This window comes from Boleophthalmus pectinirostris, unplaced genomic scaffold (genome assembly GCF_026225935.1).
Source record: "Boleophthalmus pectinirostris isolate CB_2022bp ecotype Guang Dong unplaced genomic scaffold, ASM2622593v1 HiC_scaffold_19, whole genome shotgun sequence".
Classification (NCBI taxonomy): Eukaryota; Metazoa; Chordata; class Actinopteri; order Gobiiformes; family Gobiidae; genus Boleophthalmus; species Boleophthalmus pectinirostris.
The window spans coordinates 21,416,370-21,439,315 of NW_026571140.1; the positions used below are offsets into that span (position 1 = coordinate 21,416,370).

Here is a 22,946-nt window from a genome sequence, read left to right on the forward strand (position 1 = left end):
AGGTATCTAAAATGGTCTGATTTAGAAATACTTTGAGTTTTCTACGTTGATGTAAGATATGGTGTTTTATGTTCATGTTTGTTAGGCTATTTAGATAAGCTGGGTGAAATGATCATTGTATCAGTAATAAAAGTATTTTTCCTATTGCCTACAAACGTGTGTGTGTTTTTGGAAATTTGAATTGCTTTCTGTAAGTTTTCCTGAATTGGTTTTAGCCCAGAGGCAGCCCTCTGATCAGCAGTAAGATCAAAGTTCACATTGTGACAAAGAGCTGCACAACATTCAGCTACATTTCACAGAATTAAGCCCGTTTATGCGGAGACTCACTGCCATATGACAGTTTGCAAAATGTCATGTGGTGAATGATAGTAATCGGATTATTAAAATAAACCATGAAGTCTGAATTTTAAACTAAACTCAGTGTCCAAGATTGATGTTGACAGATCAGAGCAAATGAGTGCACAAAGACTGCAGCAGCTCAAAGGACACATTCTGTCTGAACACGAGGTAATCTATGACAATTGTTTATATAATTTCTTTCAAACTGACTATTTTCTATGAACTGCTACAAAAAAATTCCTAATTTTGTTGACAGGTAACATCAATGGCTGGTCCGGTGAGTCCCCTATCGACACATGTGCTCAACATTGCCCTGGGGGTTCCTGGTTCGAATGTGTCCCTAGGTCTTTATCGACAAGATACTTCATCTGAATTTTGGAGTTTAATTACAACTGGGTACAACAACAAATATTCTAAATGTTTTATTAAACTAAAGGTGTAACTCTATGTACTATGTGTTGCAGTGAATCTGCCACCTGTTTGTCTTCATGGAGATATTACAGTTTGGTGTGTAATGTTTCGCAGTATGGCATTTAACTAAACCTTTTATGGAATAAACAGTATTGCATTAAACATGGGCAGTATGGCATTAAACATGTCTTACTCCATAATAGATTTTGTTTAATGCTATAGTGTGGATCATCGGGCCAAACACTGACATGGAGACAACAGGTGGCAGACCCCCATCAAAAAATAAAAAGTTACATATTTTACCTCTCTTAAGTCTATTAAAAAAAAACAAAAAACTTACAGGACCACAAATGCCGATGGCCGTTGCCCAGGACTAATTACAAAAGAAATGTTCACATCTGGTGTGTACAAATTACGATTTGAGACCCAGCAGTACTGGGAGAGTATTGGAGAGACACCATTTTACCCTTACGTTGAGGTACTGAAATATTTAAATAAATAATTAGCATTTAAAATCTACAATTTCTTTTATTTTATTTATGCTTACTTGTTTGGGTTCCAGATTGTCTTCACTGTAAGAGACCCTGGACAGAAGTACCACATCCCACTGCTGATGAGTCGCTTCTCATACAGTACTTACAGAGGAAGCTAGAGACAGTCTCCATTGGTCCAACTGTTTGTTGATAGGCATTTTGCTACACAGTAAACTACACGTGTGCCACTCTAAATTAGGAATACACTAGAAAAATGTCATGTAGTCTTTTCTGACGCCTGCATAATACCCAGCTGCATGGTCCGATTTGTTCACTAATAAAATGACTGTGCAATGAGTATGTGTCCCTTCTTTGACATTTACATGCCTGTATTTCACTGCCATCAAGCTAAAGGTAAATGGTGAATGCACAATTAGCGTTATTCTTTAACAGTCAGTGCGATTAGCTTACGTTTTGCCTCAAGATACTTACTCTTCGCTCGATTGCCGCCTCCATCGTGCTCTCTTTATCTGAGATCGGCTACTTACCCCTGGCTCGTACTCCGATGGGCCTTGCCTGCTGGACAAGTTGAGTAATTTTAATCTTTGCAGAACCATCAAACAGTAAAGTTTATTTTGAAGAGCATAATAATGGCAGACGAAGAACTGGAAGCAATAAGGCGGCAAAGAATGGCGGAGCTACAGGCGAAGCACGGGGTGAGAAAATAAGGTCCAAAACGTGTCCACCTTATAAGGAGATGCTGAGCTCACACTGCTAAAGCTAGCTAGTAGCTTCTCTTGCTACAGCAGACAGACCTTTTACAGTTTTTATCCTTTTTAACCCCAGATAGGCTATTCTACGTGGCAAGCATGTACCGCATGAAATGTGAATCAGTGTCATGATACTGAAGTTGAATGTATATGAAGTTAATCACTCATCATGATCTGCAGCACACACCCCTTCCATCTCTTTTACGCGTATGCAATGTTTTGTAAAGAAAACTATAAATAATAATGAAAATATTAATAAAGAGAATTTGGCTGTTTTATAAAGTTGACTGTATGACATATCTACGGGGGCAATACAGTATAATAGACATGCACAGATTGACAGTGTCAGATGAAGTTTCTGTGTTAGTTCTGCAACTAAAAATGGCTTACAATTAGACTAAACCAGGTCTAAACAGAGACTTATATATAAACCATGGACAGCGTAGTTCTAAACAATGATTAACCCAAAAGAGTACAGGGGCATACATTTCTCTAAATAAAACAAATGCTTAAACCACATTTTTATACCACCACAGACAGCCCACATGGCAGTTTGAGAAATAGTGACTTAATGTACTGTAACAGTTAATTAATTCAAACACTTTGCCACTATTGTGAGTGACTGTAGTAGTAGCAGCTTGTGCCTTATTACTGAACAAACTGCAGCCGGACCTCAAGAGAGCAGAGCCCACCTGGGGCTATTATGTTTGGCCCTGAGATCACTGAACAGAGTAATCGAGCTTTTCATAAGACCACCAAATTAAATAGGCAATGCACAACTATTGCTGCCAAAATTTTACAAAATATGGAAGAAAATACTGCTCAAAAACTTTTTAACACAGCTTTAGTAGCATTTTAGATCATTGTTTTATACAAAAAATGCTTAACTTGAGAAACTGTTGAATGCTCATGTATATAGCTTAGAAGCAGCAATCCTGTACTCTACACAGTAATCTCTCAATAACCATGACTTTGAGGCAAAGTGCAATATTACCTGTATATTCAATATATTATACAACTTTAAAAATCTACTCAAAAAAGTACAACTGCCAAAATATCTCAATTATAGAAATGTGAATATTAGTAATTACTAAACTTGTAAAAGGGTGATGAATGGAGTGAAAGACCAGCAACCTTGCCTATGGACAGCTTAAATAAGTAAATACCCCTGAAAATAAATATCCGAGGTCTCAAAGGTTGTCATCTGGTCAAAACGCACAAGACATCTGATGTCTTTCTCAATTCTGAGGACATTGGTCTGCATAGCTGTTTAGAAATAATATTTATATGATCTATCTTTTAGGATGGCTCGAGTAACCAACAAGGAGAGGAGGCAAAACAAAGGTATGATATTGCATCACCATAAAAAGTAATGTCTGAAACCTGATTATAATCACTTATATAATTGCAGGGAGGCTGACATGAGAAATACAATATTGGCTCAAGTACTTGATCAGTCTGCCCGTGCCAGATGTAAGTACGCTACGTTTGTAATTTTTATAAGAACTGAAAAATGTATAATATGTATATAAGAAATGTAATACTAAATAAAATCATGCATTTGTTTGGCTTTAGTGAGTAACCTTGCTTTAGTAAAGCCAGAGAAGGCCACAGCTGTTGAGAACTATCTAATTCAAATGGCTCGTTTTGGACAGTTAGGTGGAAAGGTAAAAAATAAAGTTGACATATGCTGAGTATGTATTAAATAGTTGTAACATTGTATATTACCTTTTTCTTCTTTTTTTTTTACAGATTTCAGAGTCTGGTTTAATTGAGATTTTAGAAAAAGTTAGTCAGCAAACAGAGAAAAAGACTACTGTCAAAGTAAGTTCACCGAGGCTTTCTTATATTTGTGTTTTTATTGTTTTTCACTGAATCGTCTAACAACAACACATACCCTGTACATATCAGTTTAACAGGCAGAGGGTGATGGACTCAGATGATGAGGATGACGATTACTGACCCGAGATCCCTAGAGTGAGAGAGCAAATTGCATTCAGATTTTTTTTGTTGGAATTTGGAGCTCCTGTGATGCTATGATGGCAACTCGTTATAGGACGGCCTCCCAACATGGACGTTCGAGGTTTCAAGGCATTTTCTTTTCTGTATTTGTTCAGTTTGCATTGGTACCCAATTTTCATCTATATAATAATCACATTTAAATTCACAATTGCTTTTTTACCTATTGAAACATTATATCATAATCTATTGCCAAGTTTACAAAAAAAATAAAAATAAAAAACTTTATTACTAAAAGGGTGTTTTTTTAGTTTATGCCTAAACCACTATTTAAAGGTACAGTGTTTAACTTTCTGGAGGTGGCACATCACTTGCATGATTCCAAAGAATCAGGGTAAGTATGTATATGGATAAAAAGTTACATACTGTGGGTTTAACAACACTGCCTATTTGATGTGATTTATTTAATTATTTGATAATGAATTGAACTCATTAGATATAATAGTGTCCTTGTAAGACAATATATATTTATAATTATACTGTCAATGGAACGGATGGGATTGCCTTATTTTCACACGACTGTGGTCAGAGGAATTTCATTGGCTGTATTTCTGTTGTGTGTCAAAGCGGTGAATTTTGATTGGTTTAAGTAAAGACCACATGATTCCCACAAACCAATCAGAAGTCACGTTCAGATGAGACGCTGCCATGAAGGCTATCCCATCGTGTAGCGAGGAGGGTTAGCTGCACTGTGTCAACTGCGAATCTAAAGGACAAGGCGTTGAAACTTTATTTTATTTTATTATTATAACTTAGTTGTAATAAATAATGTCTGACGATAATACAGTCAAGACAAGTATGGTTACGTGCACCGCTCCTGTGAACATTGCTGTCATCAAATACTGTAAGTAACTCCCCCGGTTCTAGTAATCTGCTGCCTAGGGCATGTTTTACTTAAGCTTCTAAAACATACAACATACACACTGGTGTGTTATTCTCACTATTCTGTCCTGTGCTTAGGGGGCAAGAGAAATGAAGAACTGATTCTACCTATAAACTCATCTTTGAGTGTCACTTTGCATCAAGATCAGGTATTACCATCAGTGTAGTCTATGATTGGGACAGTTGGAGAATATTTGGTTGGGTGACGGTCAGTAATTTTTTCCCCCCCAACATTCAACATTTATAAGGCTAAATTTTGTATTGTTTCTACTTTGTCAAGCTTAAAACAACCACCACAGTTGCAACAAGCAGATCCTTTGAGGAGGACCGAATATGGTTAAATGGAAAAGAAGAGGACATAACCCACCCAAGACTACAGTCATGTCTCAGAGAAAGTAAGTTATGTTAATATTAATGTTAGGATTTTTTATAATTATTTTAATTTTATTTCTCTCAAATCTGTTCAGTTCGCAGACTTGCAAGGAAAAGACGCAATAAGACTAACCCTGATTTGGATGTAGCTGGTTTGTCTCACAAGGTCCATATTTGCTCCATCAACAATTTCCCGACTGCAGCTGGACTCGCTTCATCAGCTGCTGGCTTTGCTTGTTTGGGTTTGTATTTTTTATTTTTATTTATTTTTTTATGTTTAAGTTAGATTTCTAGCTATTCATATGGTATTTTTATTCTTACTATTTTCTTTTTAATACTATGAACCAGATATTACGTGTTCTTGATAAATATTGAATTGAATTGAATTATGTTTGATATTTCTTTGGTTTATAGTTTACACACTTGCTCGTGTGTTTGGTGTGGAAGGGGAGTTGTCTGCAATTGCACGACAAGGTTCTGGCAGTGCTTGTCGAAGTATGTATGGGGGATTTGTCCAGTGGATGCTGGGACAGCGAGACGATGGCAAAGACAGTTTGGCCCAACAGGTGGCGCCAGAGTCTCACTGGCCTGAACTCAGAATCCTTGTGCTTGTTGTAAGACATTCCGTTTGTAAGTAGAGGATGTGCTGGTCAATAAATTAGTAATCATGTAACATTTTGCAGGTGAGTGCTGATCGGAAGCCAATAGGCAGCACTTCAGGGATGCAAACCAGTGTAAAAACAAGTTTATTGTTGAAGGTACACAAGCCCGTCAACAGTACTGTACTTTCCCTCATTCTAAAGCTAAATGTTAGATAACAGTTGTTCATTGTTTTGCAGCACCGAGCAGAGTGTGTTGTTCCAAAAAGGATGGAAGACATGATTGAAGCAGTTTGCAAAAAGGATTTTTCTACCTTTGCTGAATTAACAATGAAAGACAGTAACCAGTTTCATTCAACTTGTCTTGATACATATCCCCCAATATTCTACCTGAACAGTGTGTCCCAGCAAATTATCAGTGTAGTGCACCAATACAACAAGCACTATGGAGAGACTAGGGTAACTATTTCAGGTTTACTGTAACCGTTTCAGTAATCACAATCTTTTACAGACTTATGGTTTGGTTTCAAAACTATATTGCTCAGGTCTCATTTTCTTACAGGTGGCCTACACATTTGATGCTGGCCCCAACGCTGTCATCTTCACTCTAGAGCAGCATGTTCCTGAGTTTGTTCAAGTTGTTAAACATGTCTTTCCTTCAGAAAGCAATGGTGGAAAGTGTGTATACTGAGATTGTTTTGTTACATTATATATGCTTTAACAAACATACTTATCCATCCCTGTATTTGATGCAGGTTTATAAAAGGTCTTCAAGTTGATGATACCATTCTCTCTGAGGAACTAAAGCAGAGTATTGGCTTGGAGCCTATGCCAAATAGAATAAGCTATATTATTAGCACTCAGGTAAGCACACTTAAATTCATAGCCTACTTATGTACATGAGTGCATTATTTTAAAAATTTCAGAGCTGGTCTGAATGCTTTTATATTTATTTTATATTTATTTTAACATATGTTTTTACTCTTTGCTCCTTTTCCACACTTGTATTAGGCTGGACCTGGACCACGAATTGTGGAGGATCATTCACAGCACCTTCTTGGCTCTGATGGAATGCCAAAGAAAACTCAGTGATGTTGTTGATTATGAAAGAAAACCAAAATAGCTGTCCCATGTTAATTGTTAGGTTATAACTATAATTATAGTAATTTTTAGTCATGTATTCATAATTTTAACTAAAACCTACAAATGCAGGAGACATTTGACCCGATGCATTGTTACATATTTTAATAAATTCATATTTTGCCTATTCCATTTTCCATCTGTCTTGAGACTGATTGTACATTCGTATGTCTTGTAAGTCGTTCTCTCTAGAATTACAATACCGCATTTTTTATATTAATTTAATTATAGTCCCTAATGCCCCTTTTCGGTAACTGGACTCATTGACGGTATTAGCATTTCGTCCATTGGTTTCACTTGTTTACCTTTTACTGGTGAGATTTGGCCCCGCCTTGTCTTCGGATATGACGAGTCCACTGGGGATTGCTGTATGCCCTGCCCACTCTGCGTTTCAACACACCTTACATCTGTGAAGTAAAACTGCTTCCTCGTTTCATCAAAAGTTTCAGTCGCTCTTCTTAAGACCTTTGTCGGTTTTTAAAAGTGAGGTTTGTTCATTAAGCTATGGGGAAAATAGAGTGGGCGATGTGGGCCAACGAGCAAGCGCTGGCCTCCGGACTGAGTAAGTAGCTTAATGAAACTATACATAAGCAAAGTGCAATTTGTTAAATAGAACGAATAATAATATTACATAAACCACCTAGACCAGATTTCTGAGATCCTAAAAATGTATGGATTTTTTAGTTCTCCTCACAGGTGGCATTGTGGGGGTTGCTGGACAATTCAGAGGCTGGGAGTTTGCAGCCTATGCTGTGTATCCTTCTCAGTGTGCTGTTGTTATACCTAGTAAATGTATTATCCATACTCTTCCTTTTGTCAGAGTGTAATGAGAATTAGTGTGAATATTTTGGTCAATCCATGAAAAACTGAGGAGCAGGTACTAGGCCACTTCTGTTGAGAGCCTTAACATGTCTGTAGTGCTGCTGGGTCCTTTGTGTGTCTCCTTGAGTATCCAAGAGGCAAGAGGTCCAAGGGCACTAGTGTGGGGCGGACGTGAGTATGCCCCTGATAATGTGTTCACATCTATGTTTAATATGCTGCTGATATAATATCTAGCTTTGTGTTCTCAGGGGCCAATATTGCTTTACTGTTTGTGTTAAATCCTTTGGACCCCTGACCAGAAACTACTATGTTCGGGCTTTTTTACTTGCAGTGTAAGTTTTTCAGATGCTTGTCAGCTTTGTTCTTTTCAAGTGCTTTAAAGTTACATTCACCACTCCTTGAAATTAATAGTTTATTGTTTATTTCCTGTAGGTTGTGTGTTCCTGGAGGGTTTATGCTTGCTACTGTTCTTGGATGTGTCTGCCTTGGGATTGCAAGTCTCATATACCTGGGAGTAAGTTTTTTATTACAAATTATAAAGGAGAAGCTTAATTTATGTGGATTTAGTTGTGAGTTGAACCAGGAACAGAAGAGTTTAAAAGAAGGAAATGGTTTCAGGAAAGACGCATTTCATTACTGGTATTTCAGTTAAGACATGCCACAATGGGAGTGACTAAATGCTTCAACTTCCAGACGTAGTAACCTAATCGTAAAGTTTGATGATTAATATTGTAATTAAAGACAAATTATTTAATGTAGTCCACTGTCTACTGAAATGTGATAAATGTTGCCTACATACATTTCAATACAATGTTAAAGGTAAGAATTGCATATGATCACACATACTGTTCTAAAATCTGCTTTAAGTTAACTTTCTTTTTTAAATTAATGGTTAAAGATGCACAATGTACCTTTCCGGTGGAGATTTTGTCACTAGGGAGATGTAAATGCTTTCCCTGGAGAGTTCCACAGTATGGTATTAAACTTGACTAACATGCATTTAGTTAATTATGGTTCTTATGGTTCTTATCTCTTTGGAGTTGATACGTTTGATGCCATACTGTGGAACATTTCAGGGGTCTCCATGGAGACAAGCAGGTGGGGGACCATTTAGCACAAAAGTTGCATAGTGCACCTTTATTGTTGAGGACATGTTTACTGTAGAAAAAATTGGTTTGGGCATTTTCTTTTTTTTTAGGCAGCTATACGAGGTGAACAATGGGAGCCAATTCTTCCACGACAACAGTCACCGAAACCCACAGCAGAGAGCATCAAAAGTCCTCCATCCAACCCCCCTCCCCGACCTCCCCCAGAGACGCGGAGGAAAAGAGTGGACGACTTGGAGGCCGCAGCCTATGAAAACCCTCTCCCCGTTACTGCCAACGAGTAACAACATTTTACTGGGGTCAATTGAATGTTATATTTTATATCTACATCAGTGGACTGCTGCCAGTATCTGTTCGCATAGTGGTTTTAGAAATAAGCAAAATGATGTTGTGGTTGTTGATCTGATTTTATTGGATTTGATCTTATTATCTGAAATGTCTGTATGAGTGTATATTATACTATACTGTTACTCAAAGTTGTGTCTTTTATTGTGATGTAGTTATTTAAATGTCATTTTTATGTTTAGTCAACTTCCCCTTTCACATTGTCACTTTCGTCAGATTAGAAACTCCCTTGGTCATCTGAAGCAAAATACTCCCACTGTTATTGGAGAAAACTTAACCAGTTGTGATAAAAGAGATAATATGCTGTGAGAACAATGCACTTCTTTTGCACCTTTTTTCTTTGACCACATTTGACCTGTGAAAGCAGTACATGTTGAAACATGGGCCTACTTCCTCATGTAAGACAGTAAGACATTGCACTTCATATTTTCCAGTGTCCTCAAAAGCACGTTTACTAATCAATGCCCATAGGGGGCAGTAATGGGATTCAGATCCAGTGGTGCTGTAGAATTGAAACTAAAGAGAAAGCGTGTGGCTCTGTCGTTCGTAGACTGTATGGTGTCGAGTTTGTTTTGGTAACATTTTAACTTATTGAACACGCTTTATTTTAAGTGTGAATCATGTCCACTCGGGCTTTGAGAAGGTTGAAGGGGAAGCAGCGGGGTCAGGAGGCTCTGAGCCCCGGGGACCTCACTGAGGGGGATAGTTTTGAGGAACAGGTTGAGGAGGAGGGGGCAGAGACGGCTAATGTCCCTGTATCGTCCAGCAGCCGAAAAGCAAAGAAGAACAAGGGTCAGAAGAACTTCAGCAACATTTATGAAGTGGTAATCACTTTATTTTATTACTGACACGACACGTACGTGTTGTCAGCTTTCGCTGTTGACCTTGCCCACAACATGCAGTCTGTGTTAGCCTCTTTAGTGTCAACTGGAAACACTTCTGTCAGATTTAGTACACGTGTGATTATATAAATAGTTTGTTAATAAAGTGTACTATGCTCCCTATGTGTGTAATTTATCAGTTGTTAACCCACACAATCAAATCTCAAATCTAGTGGAAAACTGAGTTTGTGATTTGAGATTTTTTGTCTCTACAAAACTATTAAATGGCCATCATGGACATGTAAAAATACGAAAGAATAATTACCGAAGTTTAATTAAATCATATTGGACACCCACTTAAATTTTACTCCTGCAATTGACTGAACAACATTTTGTTCTACTTGTCTACAACATTTTCTTGCTGATTATTTGATAGATTTGTGATGAAGACATTGAGGCAGAGAAAATCTCACCTGATGAAGTTGCTGAAAAAACAGATGACCACACTAAAACCCAGTCCTTGGAAGGCATAGATTCAAACCATGAAGCCACAGCATCTAAGGTAAACCCACATACAATGTCAACAGAATGTAAGCCACATGCACTAATTGCCTCGTTACACTTTATCCCTTTAGCTTGGAGACAAAGCAAAGAAAAAGAGGAAGAAGAAAAAAAACAGAGCCACACCAGAAAATGGACAGGTATTGGTAGTTTCTTTAAAATAAAAAAAATCTAAGGTTGTTGCATCATGGTAATTACGTGGGCATGATTTCAGGATGCAATGCCAGATGAAAACATAGATTTGATAATGGAAAAATTGGAACAGTCTAATAGTCATAGTTTACAAAGCGCCAATTGTGGAGGTCCAGACCGAAAAGCTGCCCTTCATGTTGAACACCGGTAAGAACAAAATGTCAATCATGTTATCATTTTAAATATTGTATAAATTCAATATAATACTTTCATCACTGCATATTATATTTTCTAGTAGCAGGTCTGTGATTCACAGGGATGTTACGTCAAGAATAAGCCATAACCATGGTCTTATTAATTTTTCAGGAATCTCAACCCAGAGACTGAGTTGAAGAGATATTTTGGGGCAAGAGCAGTTCTTGGAGAACAAAGGCAAGTATAATAATTTGGCCAACCAGATGCCTAAAAATATGTATAACACTTTATTTGAACACTTAAATGCGAAGAACAAAACATGACTACACTCCTCTCGTATCCACTTCGTAGTAAACAGGTTTGTGGATGAGTTTTTTGTGTGTGTATGTATATATATATATATATATATATATATATATGCATAATAAATATGCAAAATTGGCCCTGCATATCAGCACAAAAGTATCGGCAGAGTTCATCGGCCATCAGTTTCTCTGGATTCTAAATAATCTGCATTGACCGTGAAAAAAAAAAAAATCTAATATCATGGTTTCTTATTATTACTTTATCTGTATTCTCTTCCAATAACAGACCGCGGCAGAGAAACAGACACTTTCACAGGAGCACATGGATGACTAGCCCGAAAGACAGCTGGCCTCGCTTTAGTCGCCCAGGTAAACTTCTAGGATGCAGAATATCTTTACAAAAACACTGTCTGAAATTAGTATTTTGTACACTTTGTCTCTTATTCTTCCAGGAATTTCTATGTCTTTGCTCCAGTCAAAAGATGGCATACACTATTTCACTTTTGAACACAACCGTGAATACCAACAAGTACAGTTCAAGTTCTTTGATGCGGTCGAGTCTATGGATCCCAACAACATTGTGGTAAAGTCCTCTGCTGTCTCACAATCATCTCATACATCTTGTATTTATTATAACTTTCCTGTAATAGAAATTTATTTGTTTGTCTATTTGAGCATTTGAAAAGTGTTAAAATAAGATTTTTGACAAGGATTGTATTTTTTAGGCTCTTCTTCAACTCAACCCGTACCACATCGATTCCTTATTGCAGCTCTCAGATGTTTGCCGCATACAAGAGGACCAGGAGATGGCCAGAGACCTTATAGGTGACAATTAAGATTACTGGTGGTAACGATACTAGTTATTTGCAAAAAGACATGTATGTTATGTCTCATCAGTATCTTGGTTCACAAATGCATGTTAATTATAAAGATGTTTTATGATGGTTTGTCCTATTTAAAACATGACAGCAGCACTGATAATGACTATTAAGCAATTTTTAGATTCTTACGCCTTGTTTTATAATGAAATTCTTCGTATTATAGCTGTTTTTCATAATCATATTAATTGTTTATTTTAATTTTGCAGAAAGAGCATTGTACAGCTTTGAATGTGCTTTTCACCCTCTCTTCAATTTGACCTCAGGAATGAGTAGATTGGATTATCTCAGACCAGAGAACAGGTCAGTCAATGAATTGTGTATTTTTCATTATAAAACACAAGCAGTTTTATGTTTTCATCTTTGTGTTAATGTTCGTTTTTTTTAGGGCTTTTTATTTGGCCCTATACAAGCACATGATGTTTTTGGAGAAGAGAGGGTGCCCACGGACAGCATTGGAATATTGCAAATTAATCCTAAGGTACACTATATGTCACACAAGACCTGACAAATACAAGCTATTTTTACACTTCTTTATAGACATTGTGGGAAATGTATGGTCTAATGAATTTCTCACAATGTACCCTGTTTTACTCATATGTTACTATACTTTCTTCTGTCCAAAGAGCTGACATTTTTATAAGTATTTTATTTATAGATTTAGCTTCATATTGAAAATTTACCATCTACATGAATTTAATGAGAACACTTATTTCCACAAGAAAAAAAACAACAAAGTACAGTCATCAGACTTGAGACGTATTCTCGTAGGTCGGTAAAAGCAAATATTGTGATTAGGCATTGCCAGTGTTAACTGTAGCCAAGTAGTCTTCTAAATGCAAACATTTTCTCTGGAGAACATTGTTAAATTATATCATCTTTTTAGTCAAGAACAAAACGCTCTACTTCTTATGTACCCAATATATAATAATAATATTTATATATATATAAAAATACACTTTACTGAAATCAGATGTCAAAACATTTGTGTTGACTTAACTGTAATATGGTGACTCTCCACAGTACGCTATTGACAAATCTTATCTTAAATTTTTATCTAACTCCAGCTTCCTGATTTCATGACTTCATTGGTCTGGTCTATTTATGTGGGGCTTTATTGTGGGAATAGTCAACGTTGTCCATGTCAAGTCAGTAGTTTTTATTAGCTCCCTGCTTTATATCAGATTATTAATGTAATTTTATATCATGTTCACTTTTGTACATGTTTTGTCAAGGTTTAGTGCTAACATATTTAGTGATATTTAGTTTTTCCCCCTGACCAACAGCTAATGACCAATACTCACAAATATTCAGATATATTGTCTAGTGGATGTAACGGGTAGATATTTGCACTTTTCAGTGCATCGGTTGTCAGCCTTTATTCTAAATCAGAGGCTCATATTCTGTATGGGCTGACCAGCTGCTTTAAGGTCCTATATTACGCTAAATTGACTGTTTTGTTTCAGTAGAGGTGAAGGTATATGGCATTTAAAAATACAGTTCCACACTTCCTGTATTACCTGTATTATCACAAGTTGGAACAGAGTGTTTTCTGTTTGAGAGAAGAACTGAGCCTAAATATACCGGGTTTGTCTGCTAAACGTGTGAATGAAACAGCACACAACTCCAGGTATGTTTTTGATGCGGAAACAACATTATAACATAGATGTTATGTAACATAGAGATTATGCATAAAGCTTTATTTGAACACTTCAACTTTATATGAACAGGACAGCACTAAATGCAACTACACTGCTCCCCTATCATGTTTGTATTGAAATAGGGGTGTGGATGACTTTGTAGTAAATTTAAATGGCAGAATTTGAGGAAAATGATACAAATATATAAACATTCTATAGGCCATGAAAAAACAACACTACTACTATTTTGTGCTTGTTTATCAATAGTTTGGATCCAGACTCTGACCCCCTATGCATGCTGCTGCTCATTGATTTCCTGATGCTCCGTTCAAGAGAATACCAGTGTCTTATCCAGTTGTATCAAGATTGGGAGGTATATGTTTCTAATAAGAATGCTGTGTCAAATATAGATGAATGTTGGAGACACTGAATTATTTTGGTTTACTGCATCAGGAACACCGGAATCTCTCCCAGCTGCCAAATTTTGCATTTTCCATTGCCCTTTGTCATTTCCATCTGAGCCAACAGGAAGATATGGACCCAGAGGAAAGTGACAAACTCAGACATGAAGCAGATCAGATGCTGCAAGATGCTCTCATAATGTTTCCTGGAGGTATGTGTGTGTTATATTCATTGATAGAAATAACATTGCAATGTTTATGTTAAAACATAACTGACTATTGGCTTTACAGTCTTGATGCCTTTACTGGACCTCTGTACAGTGCAACCGGACACCACAGTCACCTCACATGCCTTCTTTGCCCCAAGAACTCACATAGGGTATATGTTGATTTTGTCACAACATTATTTGCATAATCAAAGATGTCACAATTTTCACAATTTGTATGATAGCAGAGATTCTAATTTTGCATACCCTTATAGGCAGCCTCAGGCTCTGGCTGAACTGACGGCACTATTTGTCGGGCGAAGTTTCAGCCTATGGAGAGAAGCCACAGTGATGCAGTGGCTAGAAACAAATGTACAAACTGTGCTTCATCGAGTAGATGTCAAAGATCCTCTGATAGAAGATTACCAGAACAAGTGAGATTAGACCTACTTATGTGTGGTTATTTGTGTTCCTCTATCAAACAGTTTTCTGTGTATATTACCCAACATAAACTGCTATGTTTTGGTAGGAGAAAGCAGAGATACCAGAGTGCACCAAGGAACATCCATCGACATGTCCTCCTGTCTGAAATCAAAGGAGCCACTTCCAGTCTACCTCTTGTAAGGCCCCTCTACAATTGCCATATTGTTTATTTGCTTTTATTTATTCAAAGTCTTATTTTATGTCCTGACCACAGGAGGTGACAACGCAACCAGTGATGGGCTTTGACCCTTTACCACCTTTAGACTCCATCATAACATACACACGGCCAGAGAGGTATACATCTTATTGTTATTAACACAATGTTTGTATATTTCCAATTAATATACACATTTTTCACATTGATATGCATTTTAGACAGCATGCCGGAACATCGAATGAGAGCACTTTGTCTCTCTTTTTCCGGTCTTTGTTGCCAAATTTCAACCTTCAAGTAAGCATTTTTAATCTGCACACAAAAGCCAATTCTGTTTATCTTTAAAACTGTTTTTCTTCTGCTTAACTGTGATCCCATTCATGGCATATGTTAATTTACTGGCATAGTAATATTGAATAATTTTAAATCCAATTGGACTTAATAGCGCTGTAGTTTGAGGCTGGTGGGCAGTTCCACAGTTACCATGGTGACACAATGAACACATGCTGCGTTCCGGTGGTCCTCAGGAATTTGGGATTCTGACATAAGATGTTGTGGTTCTGACTTGTATGCATTCATGTGCTTTTATCAATATCTGGATTTTGATGTCACCAATAATAAAATAATTAAGTTTGCTCATTAACAGCATTTACTTTAGCTAACACTTATAAACATTACATATGTCTTTCTACAAATGCTCTTATGATATTAACAACTTACAGTAAACCCCAAAATATAATAATGGTTAGTCAAAGAGCTCAAATGTTTAAGATAAATCAGCAGAATTTAGTCCGTCTTCCTAGAGCAGACCAAATAAACTTTTGTCCAGCCGACAAATTTAATTTCTTCTGAGTGACTGAGGGATTTTTCACACGTCAGGTCTGAAAGTAAGTTCCTGAGTTGTATTTCCGACTTGAGTAAGCATTCATGTGCATTTGTCAACTTGGGAAAACAATCTCCTAAGTTCCAGAGGACCACATGAACGCAGCAATATTAGCCTAATCATTTTTTGAAAACTTAGTACTCAAGAGAAAGTACATATTTAACAAATAGCCTTCTCCTACTCCTCTTTTAAAGGAATATCCCCATCAAGATGTTTTAATGCTACATTATAGATGTATAATAGTGCGATGTAGTTGAAGCATATAGTTGGTTTAAAGACCGGGGCATGTTTCCATTAGGGCTACTTGCATCCTGATCATGTTATCCAAAGGAAAAGATAAAAATATAGATAAGGTGAATATGGTTATGGTTTAAATGGAGTTACATGTCCAAAACGTCAGCATTGGAGACTTTAACATTTAACACAACCCCATGCTTCAGGATGCTTCAGGGCAGTTCATAAATAATCTTTGATTATGAATTGTTGTTATTGTTATAAAGTTGGATTCCTTTGCTCCTTACAGTGAGATTTTGCTGTTTTGTTTTACTGATGGTGTGTACATCTATATTGCTTTAAGGATGGACAGAGACAAGGTGATGATCAGGAAGTCGCTCGGGCAGGACAAGAACTGAACCAGGAAGTGAATCGACTGATGGTAGCAATGAGAGACATGCTTGCTAACATACGGTTTCAAGAGCCCCCAGGGGAAGACAACCCTTACAGAGATGAAGAAGAGTGGGACTGAGACAGAGAGGTGGATCACACAATCAAGATAAATTAGCTTTTCTTAATGATGATGCAGAAAAATAATGGACAGCAGATTATTGAATAATCTCATATGAGGAATCCTGAGCTTTATGTTTTGTTATTATTGTAATTTTGAGCCTTGGTACATGGATTAAACAGATATTACCAATGTTTAAATACTGTGTTCATACCTTCTGCTGTACTTGTTCGAATTTGTTTTAACTTTAATGGTATTCTCCAGTGCTTGCAAGACAATCCAAAAAGACTAGTGAACTTGGTTAAAGATATGCTTGCCTGTGTGATATCCTTGTGGTTTAAATTCAAAATCAATGGACTAAAAATGCAATCAGTTTAAAATGAATAGGGTAATGTGTTGCTTTTTACTCATATTTAATGCTACAGTATACTGACACTAAGAAAAGCCTGTGCTCATCATGTAAAAGCATAATTTTTTTTAATAGTTATATATAGTTTTTGAAAATTCAAGATTTGTTACAACACAAGCCTAACTGTACATCTTCTTATGACCAAATCTTTGTCAAAACCTATATATTTTTTGTCTTTAAGGCTGAATTGTAAAAGACTTGGTAAATTTTTAAAAGAAAAAGTACATGTTACATTTCTGACAACCATCAATCTAAACACTCAGCCCTCAAGTTAAAAGCAGAGGAAATACACTTCAAGGACAAAGCAGACACAGCAGACAAATCAGTGTATCCATCTATACACTGTGATGTCCATACGCTAACCCTGTTTCTCAGAGAGCCACATGATCTCTCAGTGTGACTGCTGGGCAGTCAAATGATGTCATTGTTCACAGTTCACCTGGAGCTAAGGCTGAGGTTGTCAAAAGTTTTCATGTGATCCATTGGCAATATAGAAAGGCTTTCATATCTGTGCCTCAGGGGTCTGCGTGTGCTGCGATTCAAACCACTTAGGCTACTGCCAGCAGACGCTAATCTCTGCTTTTATAACTGGTAGAGAAACAACTTCTGCATTCTACATTATAAACATTTTAAACATATAAACAGTTATTAGAAACCATGTAACGAATGTATTTTTTTTTTTGTTTTTCTTTGCACAAATATTGTGTGTGAACCAATTAAAAAACTGTCTTTTAGTGACTGCTCAGTGGTCAGACAGCAGCGGGCCGTTGTGTTGGGGCCGTTGTGTTCAGGCCGGTACTAACAATTTGGGCATAGACTAATGGTTTTCGATGGCCTAACCACACAGGAAGTGGCTTGAGTGACTTTGAAAGATAATTTGGCCAAAAGGTGGGACATCCTTTTTCATTAGAGCTGCATCTGTGGACTGTTGTCGGGCCAAGCCCATCTGTGTGCTCTGAGAGGAAGGAGGAGTTGTGTTTGGACAGCAGTCTTCGCTCGCAGAAGACCCAGGGCGTATAAGGTTTGGTTGCGACGCGAAAGGGACAAGCCCGCGCGAGTGAGCACATCATGCACATTTGAAACCAAACTTTTTGACTGAATTGCGTCTGATTGACAGAAGAAAGAGTTTTTATTTTTGTGTGTGTGTGTGTGTAAAAGTAATGGTATGAGTCGGAACTTACAGCGGAATATTTTTTGCTCCCGATTGTTAATAGTTGGGTGTTTTAAATGATGCTGATATTTGGTGATCTCCCTTGAATTAGCTGATAAACTTACTGAAGCATTTTGCGGAGTTGAAGAATTCTTACACGGGAAACCGCGCATCCACCTGTGCCCAAAACGGCGGTGTCTTCAGAATACGTCAAAATGACCAACGGGTCACATAACCCCATCCTCCACGTGGATTTCTCCTCAATGAGTGGCTTTATTGAGGACAACGAAACAAACTCCTCTTTGGGGGAGCGCGACTCTCCGGGCTGCGTGCAGATCCTCATTCCACAGGAGTTGTTCCTTGCACTGGGTCTCATCAGTTTGGTGGAAAACATTTTGGTTGTGATGGCTATAATCAAGAATCGTAACCTACATTCGCCCATGTACTACTTCATTTGCTGCCTGGCCGTGTCTGACATGCTTGTCAGTGTCAGTAATGTTGTTGAAACTATTTTCATGCTACTGAACGACCACGGACTGCTGGACGTGCACCCGGGGATGTTGCGTCACCTGGACAACATTATTGATGTCATGATCTGCAGCTCCGTGGTGTCGTCCCTGTCATTTCTATGTACCATTGCCGCTGACCGTTATATTACCATCTTTTACGCGCTGCGCTACCACAGCATCATGACCACTCAGCGCGCTATAGCCATTATTGTGGTGGTGTGGCTCGTGAGCATCACTTCCAGCATCCTCTTTATTGTGTACCACACGGACAACGCTGTCATCGTCTGCCTCGTCACTTTTTTCTGTACAACGCTAGTTTTCAACGCAGTGCTCTACCTGCACATGTTCGTGCTTGCACATGTGCATTCACGTCGCATCATGGCTTTCAACAAAAGCCGGCGTCAGTCCACCAGTATGAAAGGCGCCATCACTCTTACCATTCTTTTAGGTGTCTTTATTATTTGCTGGGGTCCCTTCTTCCTCCACCTCATCCTCATTCTCACGTGTCCCACGAACCCTTTTTGCAACTGTTTCTTCAGAAACTTCAATCTTTTTCTCATTCTCATCATCTGTAACTCATTAATTGACCCGCTCATTTACGCGTACCGAAGCCTGGAGCTGCGCAAGACCCTACAAGAGTTGATCTTATGCTCCTGGTGCTTCGGTGTTTGACATTTTGCTTCTCCAGGGTGAGAAATTGTGGAGCTCAAGTTAAGGAATACTTCCAAGTCCTCCTCTTTATGAATGTAGCCAACAGTGGAGCAAAATCACTAACGTTTGGACATCTAACGCATGAACTAATGGATGCCTTCAAGTCAAGTCAAGTTCTTCTGTAGGGACACCATGTAGCGCATAGACTGCTCACTCTGTCCAAAATGGAGGCTACATTTTCAGTGGTACCTTTTTCTTGAGTTGCGTTGATATTAAATGTACCTAATAGTCCAGTCACAAATTTGGCCCTGTAGGATGCCAAAAGAAAGAAATGTGTATGACTTTGATGCTTAGTTATTCTTTATAAAAATGGTAGGGGGGTGGGGTGGCTGTATAAATAAAATTTCCATCTTCCTTAACGATCATTACTTGTTCATGGAAACTGTTGAAATCTATGTACACCTCTTATTTATTTCAAAATTATATTAAATAAATTGTAAAACTGATTAGTATTGATTGTACCAGGAACCTATATTGTAATTGCATTTCTGCTTTTAATCTGATAGCAAGTGGCAAGTTAGTCTGTATTGGTGTGAAAATTTGATTGTTTTTAGTTGAATGATTGTGAATAAGATTTTTAACAATACCTACAAATTTAAATGACCCCAGGAAGAATAGCTAATGCAGTATGCTGCTAATGGAGATAAAAACAAACAATAAATAACCAAGAGAAACAGTTTCATTTAAGTACTGTCAAGGGCTTAATTATAAGCCAAGGATGGTTGTTTAAATAAAGGTGTAATCAGTTTCCATCTTGCTTAATGATCAGTAATTGTTCATGGAGACTGTGTACATTACCTATATCATAATTATACTAAATCAGCTGTAAAATAACTCAATACAAAATACTATTGTGTTTTCAGTTAAGGTATAAGGCTATGTAGAAAGAAACTTCATTGACTTGTGTAGTGGTTACATGAGGTCCCATGATATCAATGCCTGCCAAAATTAAACCACATGAATTGAAATGTTCTGTTTCAAGACTAGAAGGGCCTTGCAGTGTGAAATGAGGCTCCTTAAAATAACTTCGTGTTTTGCCCATGGCTTCTTTGTAAACAGAGCTGCAACTGTTGTGGGGGTGCACAAACCCCCAATTCACTGTGTTGCTTGAATGTAAAGGTTTTTTAATTTCTTGACTAAACTGTGAAATATCTGTTATACAAATTGTGTCAGCATATGAAGCTACTGTTATAATTCACTGCAAAGTATAAATGTAAAAACTTGACACATGCCACACAATAATGTAAGTATAAGTGTGTTATAAATGAGTGACATGTTCAACATTTTTAATATACTGTGTAGCTGACTGTTATGAAGAAGGACTGCAGTGGCTCAGTGGTCAGTGCTAGTCCACCAACCATAAAGGTCAGCTGTAAACCATGCAGTACATACTGCTGATGTGTCCTTGAGCAAAACACTTGTAGGCAGTGCATATTAGAAGCCTTCGTTCTGTCAGTCTACCCCAGGGCAGCTTTGTCTACAATAACTTACCACTATGTATATAGTGAATGAATCATGCATGAAACTGTAAAGCTATTTTTAATGTCTGGAATAGTGTTATATGCATTTAAGTATTATGTATTATTACTCTTATTAAGAGGCCATTAATAGAGAGCATACATGGCATCATGTTGTATTTGCAGTTTCCTTCTTTTTGACAATGTGACATGCACCCTGCATTTTAAATGGCATGCAGACCAAATTATGAGGTTTTAGATCTAAAACAATAGACACACACTGACAAAGCATTTAGTGCATGCATCCAAGACATTTATATCAGGCTATTTTTTGTACTGAATAAACAGACCAGTGTGTAAAACAGAAGGACCATTCATATTAAACGCAAACAGATACTCTTCAAATGTTCCATTTTAAACTCATGATCAAGTTCACTTCTCTAAATAACACTAATGAGGGGATTTCCAACTGGAACAAATGCTGGTTTTCATTCTGTTTTCAAGCAATATATTTAATGGAAACATTTGATTTAAATTTGATTGTGCCTCACATTTAATGAAATTATAGTATGTCTGAAGTCTAGCTAAATGGATCAGTCCAATTAGTTTATGGGAACAGGTCATATTTTGTAAGTTATTGTAGTGTTTTGTGATGTTATGATGAACAACCAGGCCTTTGAGACACTGGCGGTGAAATACTAAAGCAAAAACACACTCAGTATCTATTTATCTTTAAACTAAAGTAATATTCTACAAAAGACTCACCCAACAAACCCGGCATGGGGCCACAATGTGACCAGAACTGTCCACCTAAACTTATAGCCCAGACTCCAAGCTATGCACCATTTAAACAAGTTGGAACTATACAAGAAATTTTATTTAAGAACTGTTATCACAATGGGGTAACACGTTTTGCAAGTACTTAACTGCAACTTTTTAGAACTTCCATACTCCAGACTCCAGTTAAAGGACACATTAAACTAGGGTGCCACACTTTCACACATGCATGCAAATGTAGACTAAACCTGGAATTAAAACAGAACTAAACCAGGACTAACATGTCTGCATGCAGGTCACATTATTTAGCAAAAATAGCAAACGTGTCAAAAAATATACTAACTAAATATACTAATAAAAAATAAACTATGTATAGGCCTATGATAATCTCTTATGTAAGGATGAGTTACACAGTTGATGTGACTGATATCACTTTAACTAATGTCTCTATACCATAGCTGATCACGTGACCAGTTTCACTGAGCAGTTTGTCAGTACATACAATCAGTGTCCCTTTTGCGAATACTTCTCCAGTAGACCACATCAGTCATATTGGTAGATCTAAAGTAACTTGCTACACACATTGAAAGATCTATTTCTCTACTCATGCGTTTCTTGTACACAGTATTGCAGCTATCCCTCCAGTCCAGGTCTAGAGGGACCCCCAAGTAGGCTACTTGTACCGGTCCATAACTTCCTCGTCTTGGCCTTGGATGGTGATAGGCTTCGCTGGTACTTGTCATTTTCAGTCTGAAGTTAAAGTCCAATTCCTTGTCTTGTCATGTTTAGGAGCACATGGTCTGCAATAATATTTTCACTATCCAGGTGAGGGTGAGCACACTGCAGAAAATGACTGCATTGTCTACACTAACATGAGGCTAATAAGCAAATTGTGAAGAGTCCAGGGCAGGGCCACCAGGGGTCTAAGTTGAGCAGGACAAGACTCTCCAGGACCTTCACAACGTCGGGGAAACTGGTCTGACGTTGTTGAGGCCATATGGGATGGACTTATTGTGCACCGGCTGCACTGGTATCCTTTGCAGCTTCAGATCAGGTGAAGAGGATTCCATTTATTGATTGAAAATATTCATGCTGACAAAGACTTCCTTTTCGAGAGTCTTATTATTCTGTTATCTTACAGCCTAGCATTTATTTGGGTTTACGTAAAACACTTAAAATGTAATTATAAGGCATTTATTTAAACACTGAATCATTAAAACATTGAAATTAATACATAGTTTGAGACTCTAACCAATAAACACATTTTATTAT

General features: G+C 37.5%; 6 protein-coding genes across 6 annotated transcripts; all 6 read left to right on the top strand.

Moving 5' to 3' along the window:
• Positions 1-274: 274 nt before the first annotated feature.
• On the top strand, positions 275-1,581 carry uraha (urate (5-hydroxyiso-) hydrolase a). Its single transcript, XM_020941379.2, has 4 exons — positions 275-507; positions 596-735; positions 1,093-1,228; positions 1,313-1,581. Exons 1-4 carry the CDS (start codon positions 454-456, stop codon positions 1,400-1,402), a joined length of 420 nt encoding a protein of 139 aa, XP_020797038.1. The 5' UTR covers positions 275-453; the 3' UTR covers positions 1,403-1,581.
• Positions 1,582-1,747: 166 nt separating this feature from the next.
• Positions 1,748-4,249, top strand: pdcd5 (programmed cell death 5). Its single transcript, XM_020941380.2, has 6 exons — positions 1,748-1,939; positions 3,297-3,337; positions 3,405-3,466; positions 3,569-3,660; positions 3,746-3,817; positions 3,905-4,249. Exons 1-6 carry the CDS (start codon positions 1,874-1,876, stop codon positions 3,953-3,955), a joined length of 384 nt encoding a protein of 127 aa, XP_020797039.1. The 5' UTR covers positions 1,748-1,873; the 3' UTR covers positions 3,956-4,249.
• A 374-nt stretch (positions 4,250-4,623) lies between these two features.
• Positions 4,624-7,137, top strand: mvda (mevalonate (diphospho) decarboxylase a). The gene is made up of 10 exons (XM_020941378.2): positions 4,624-4,856; positions 4,973-5,043; positions 5,175-5,289; positions 5,362-5,508; positions 5,681-5,880; positions 5,950-6,024; positions 6,106-6,324; positions 6,428-6,543; positions 6,621-6,729; positions 6,877-7,137. Exons 1-10 carry the CDS (start codon positions 4,781-4,783, stop codon positions 6,955-6,957), a joined length of 1,209 nt encoding a protein of 402 aa, XP_020797037.2. The 5' UTR covers positions 4,624-4,780; the 3' UTR covers positions 6,958-7,137.
• A 257-nt stretch (positions 7,138-7,394) lies between these two features.
• Positions 7,395-9,409, top strand: LOC110175258 (cytochrome b-245 light chain). Its single transcript, XM_020941396.2, has 6 exons — positions 7,395-7,567; positions 7,690-7,759; positions 7,924-7,998; positions 8,076-8,159; positions 8,260-8,341; positions 9,026-9,409. The coding sequence occupies exons 1-6, from the start codon at positions 7,510-7,512 to the stop codon at positions 9,215-9,217; spliced, it is 561 nt and encodes a 186-aa protein (XP_020797055.1). The 5' UTR covers positions 7,395-7,509; the 3' UTR covers positions 9,218-9,409.
• A 341-nt stretch (positions 9,410-9,750) lies between these two features.
• On the top strand, positions 9,751-16,861 carry tcf25 (transcription factor 25 (basic helix-loop-helix)). Its single transcript, XM_020941395.2, has 18 exons — positions 9,751-10,102; positions 10,536-10,661; positions 10,735-10,800; positions 10,875-10,999; positions 11,159-11,224; positions 11,579-11,661; positions 11,745-11,875; positions 12,018-12,117; positions 12,380-12,473; positions 12,559-12,651; positions 14,078-14,183; positions 14,264-14,423; positions 14,503-14,590; positions 14,693-14,851; positions 14,947-15,037; positions 15,115-15,194; positions 15,276-15,351; positions 16,515-16,861. Exons 1-18 carry the CDS (start codon positions 9,899-9,901, stop codon positions 16,680-16,682), a joined length of 2,016 nt encoding a protein of 671 aa, XP_020797054.1. The 5' UTR covers positions 9,751-9,898; the 3' UTR covers positions 16,683-16,861.
• Positions 16,862-17,013: 152 nt separating this feature from the next.
• Positions 17,014-19,908, top strand: mc1r (melanocortin 1 receptor). The gene has a single exon (XM_055154280.1). The coding sequence runs from the start codon at positions 18,436-18,438 to the stop codon at positions 19,399-19,401; it is 966 nt and encodes a 321-aa protein (XP_055010255.1). The 5' UTR covers positions 17,014-18,435; the 3' UTR covers positions 19,402-19,908.
• Positions 19,909-22,946: the final 3,038 nt, after the last annotated feature.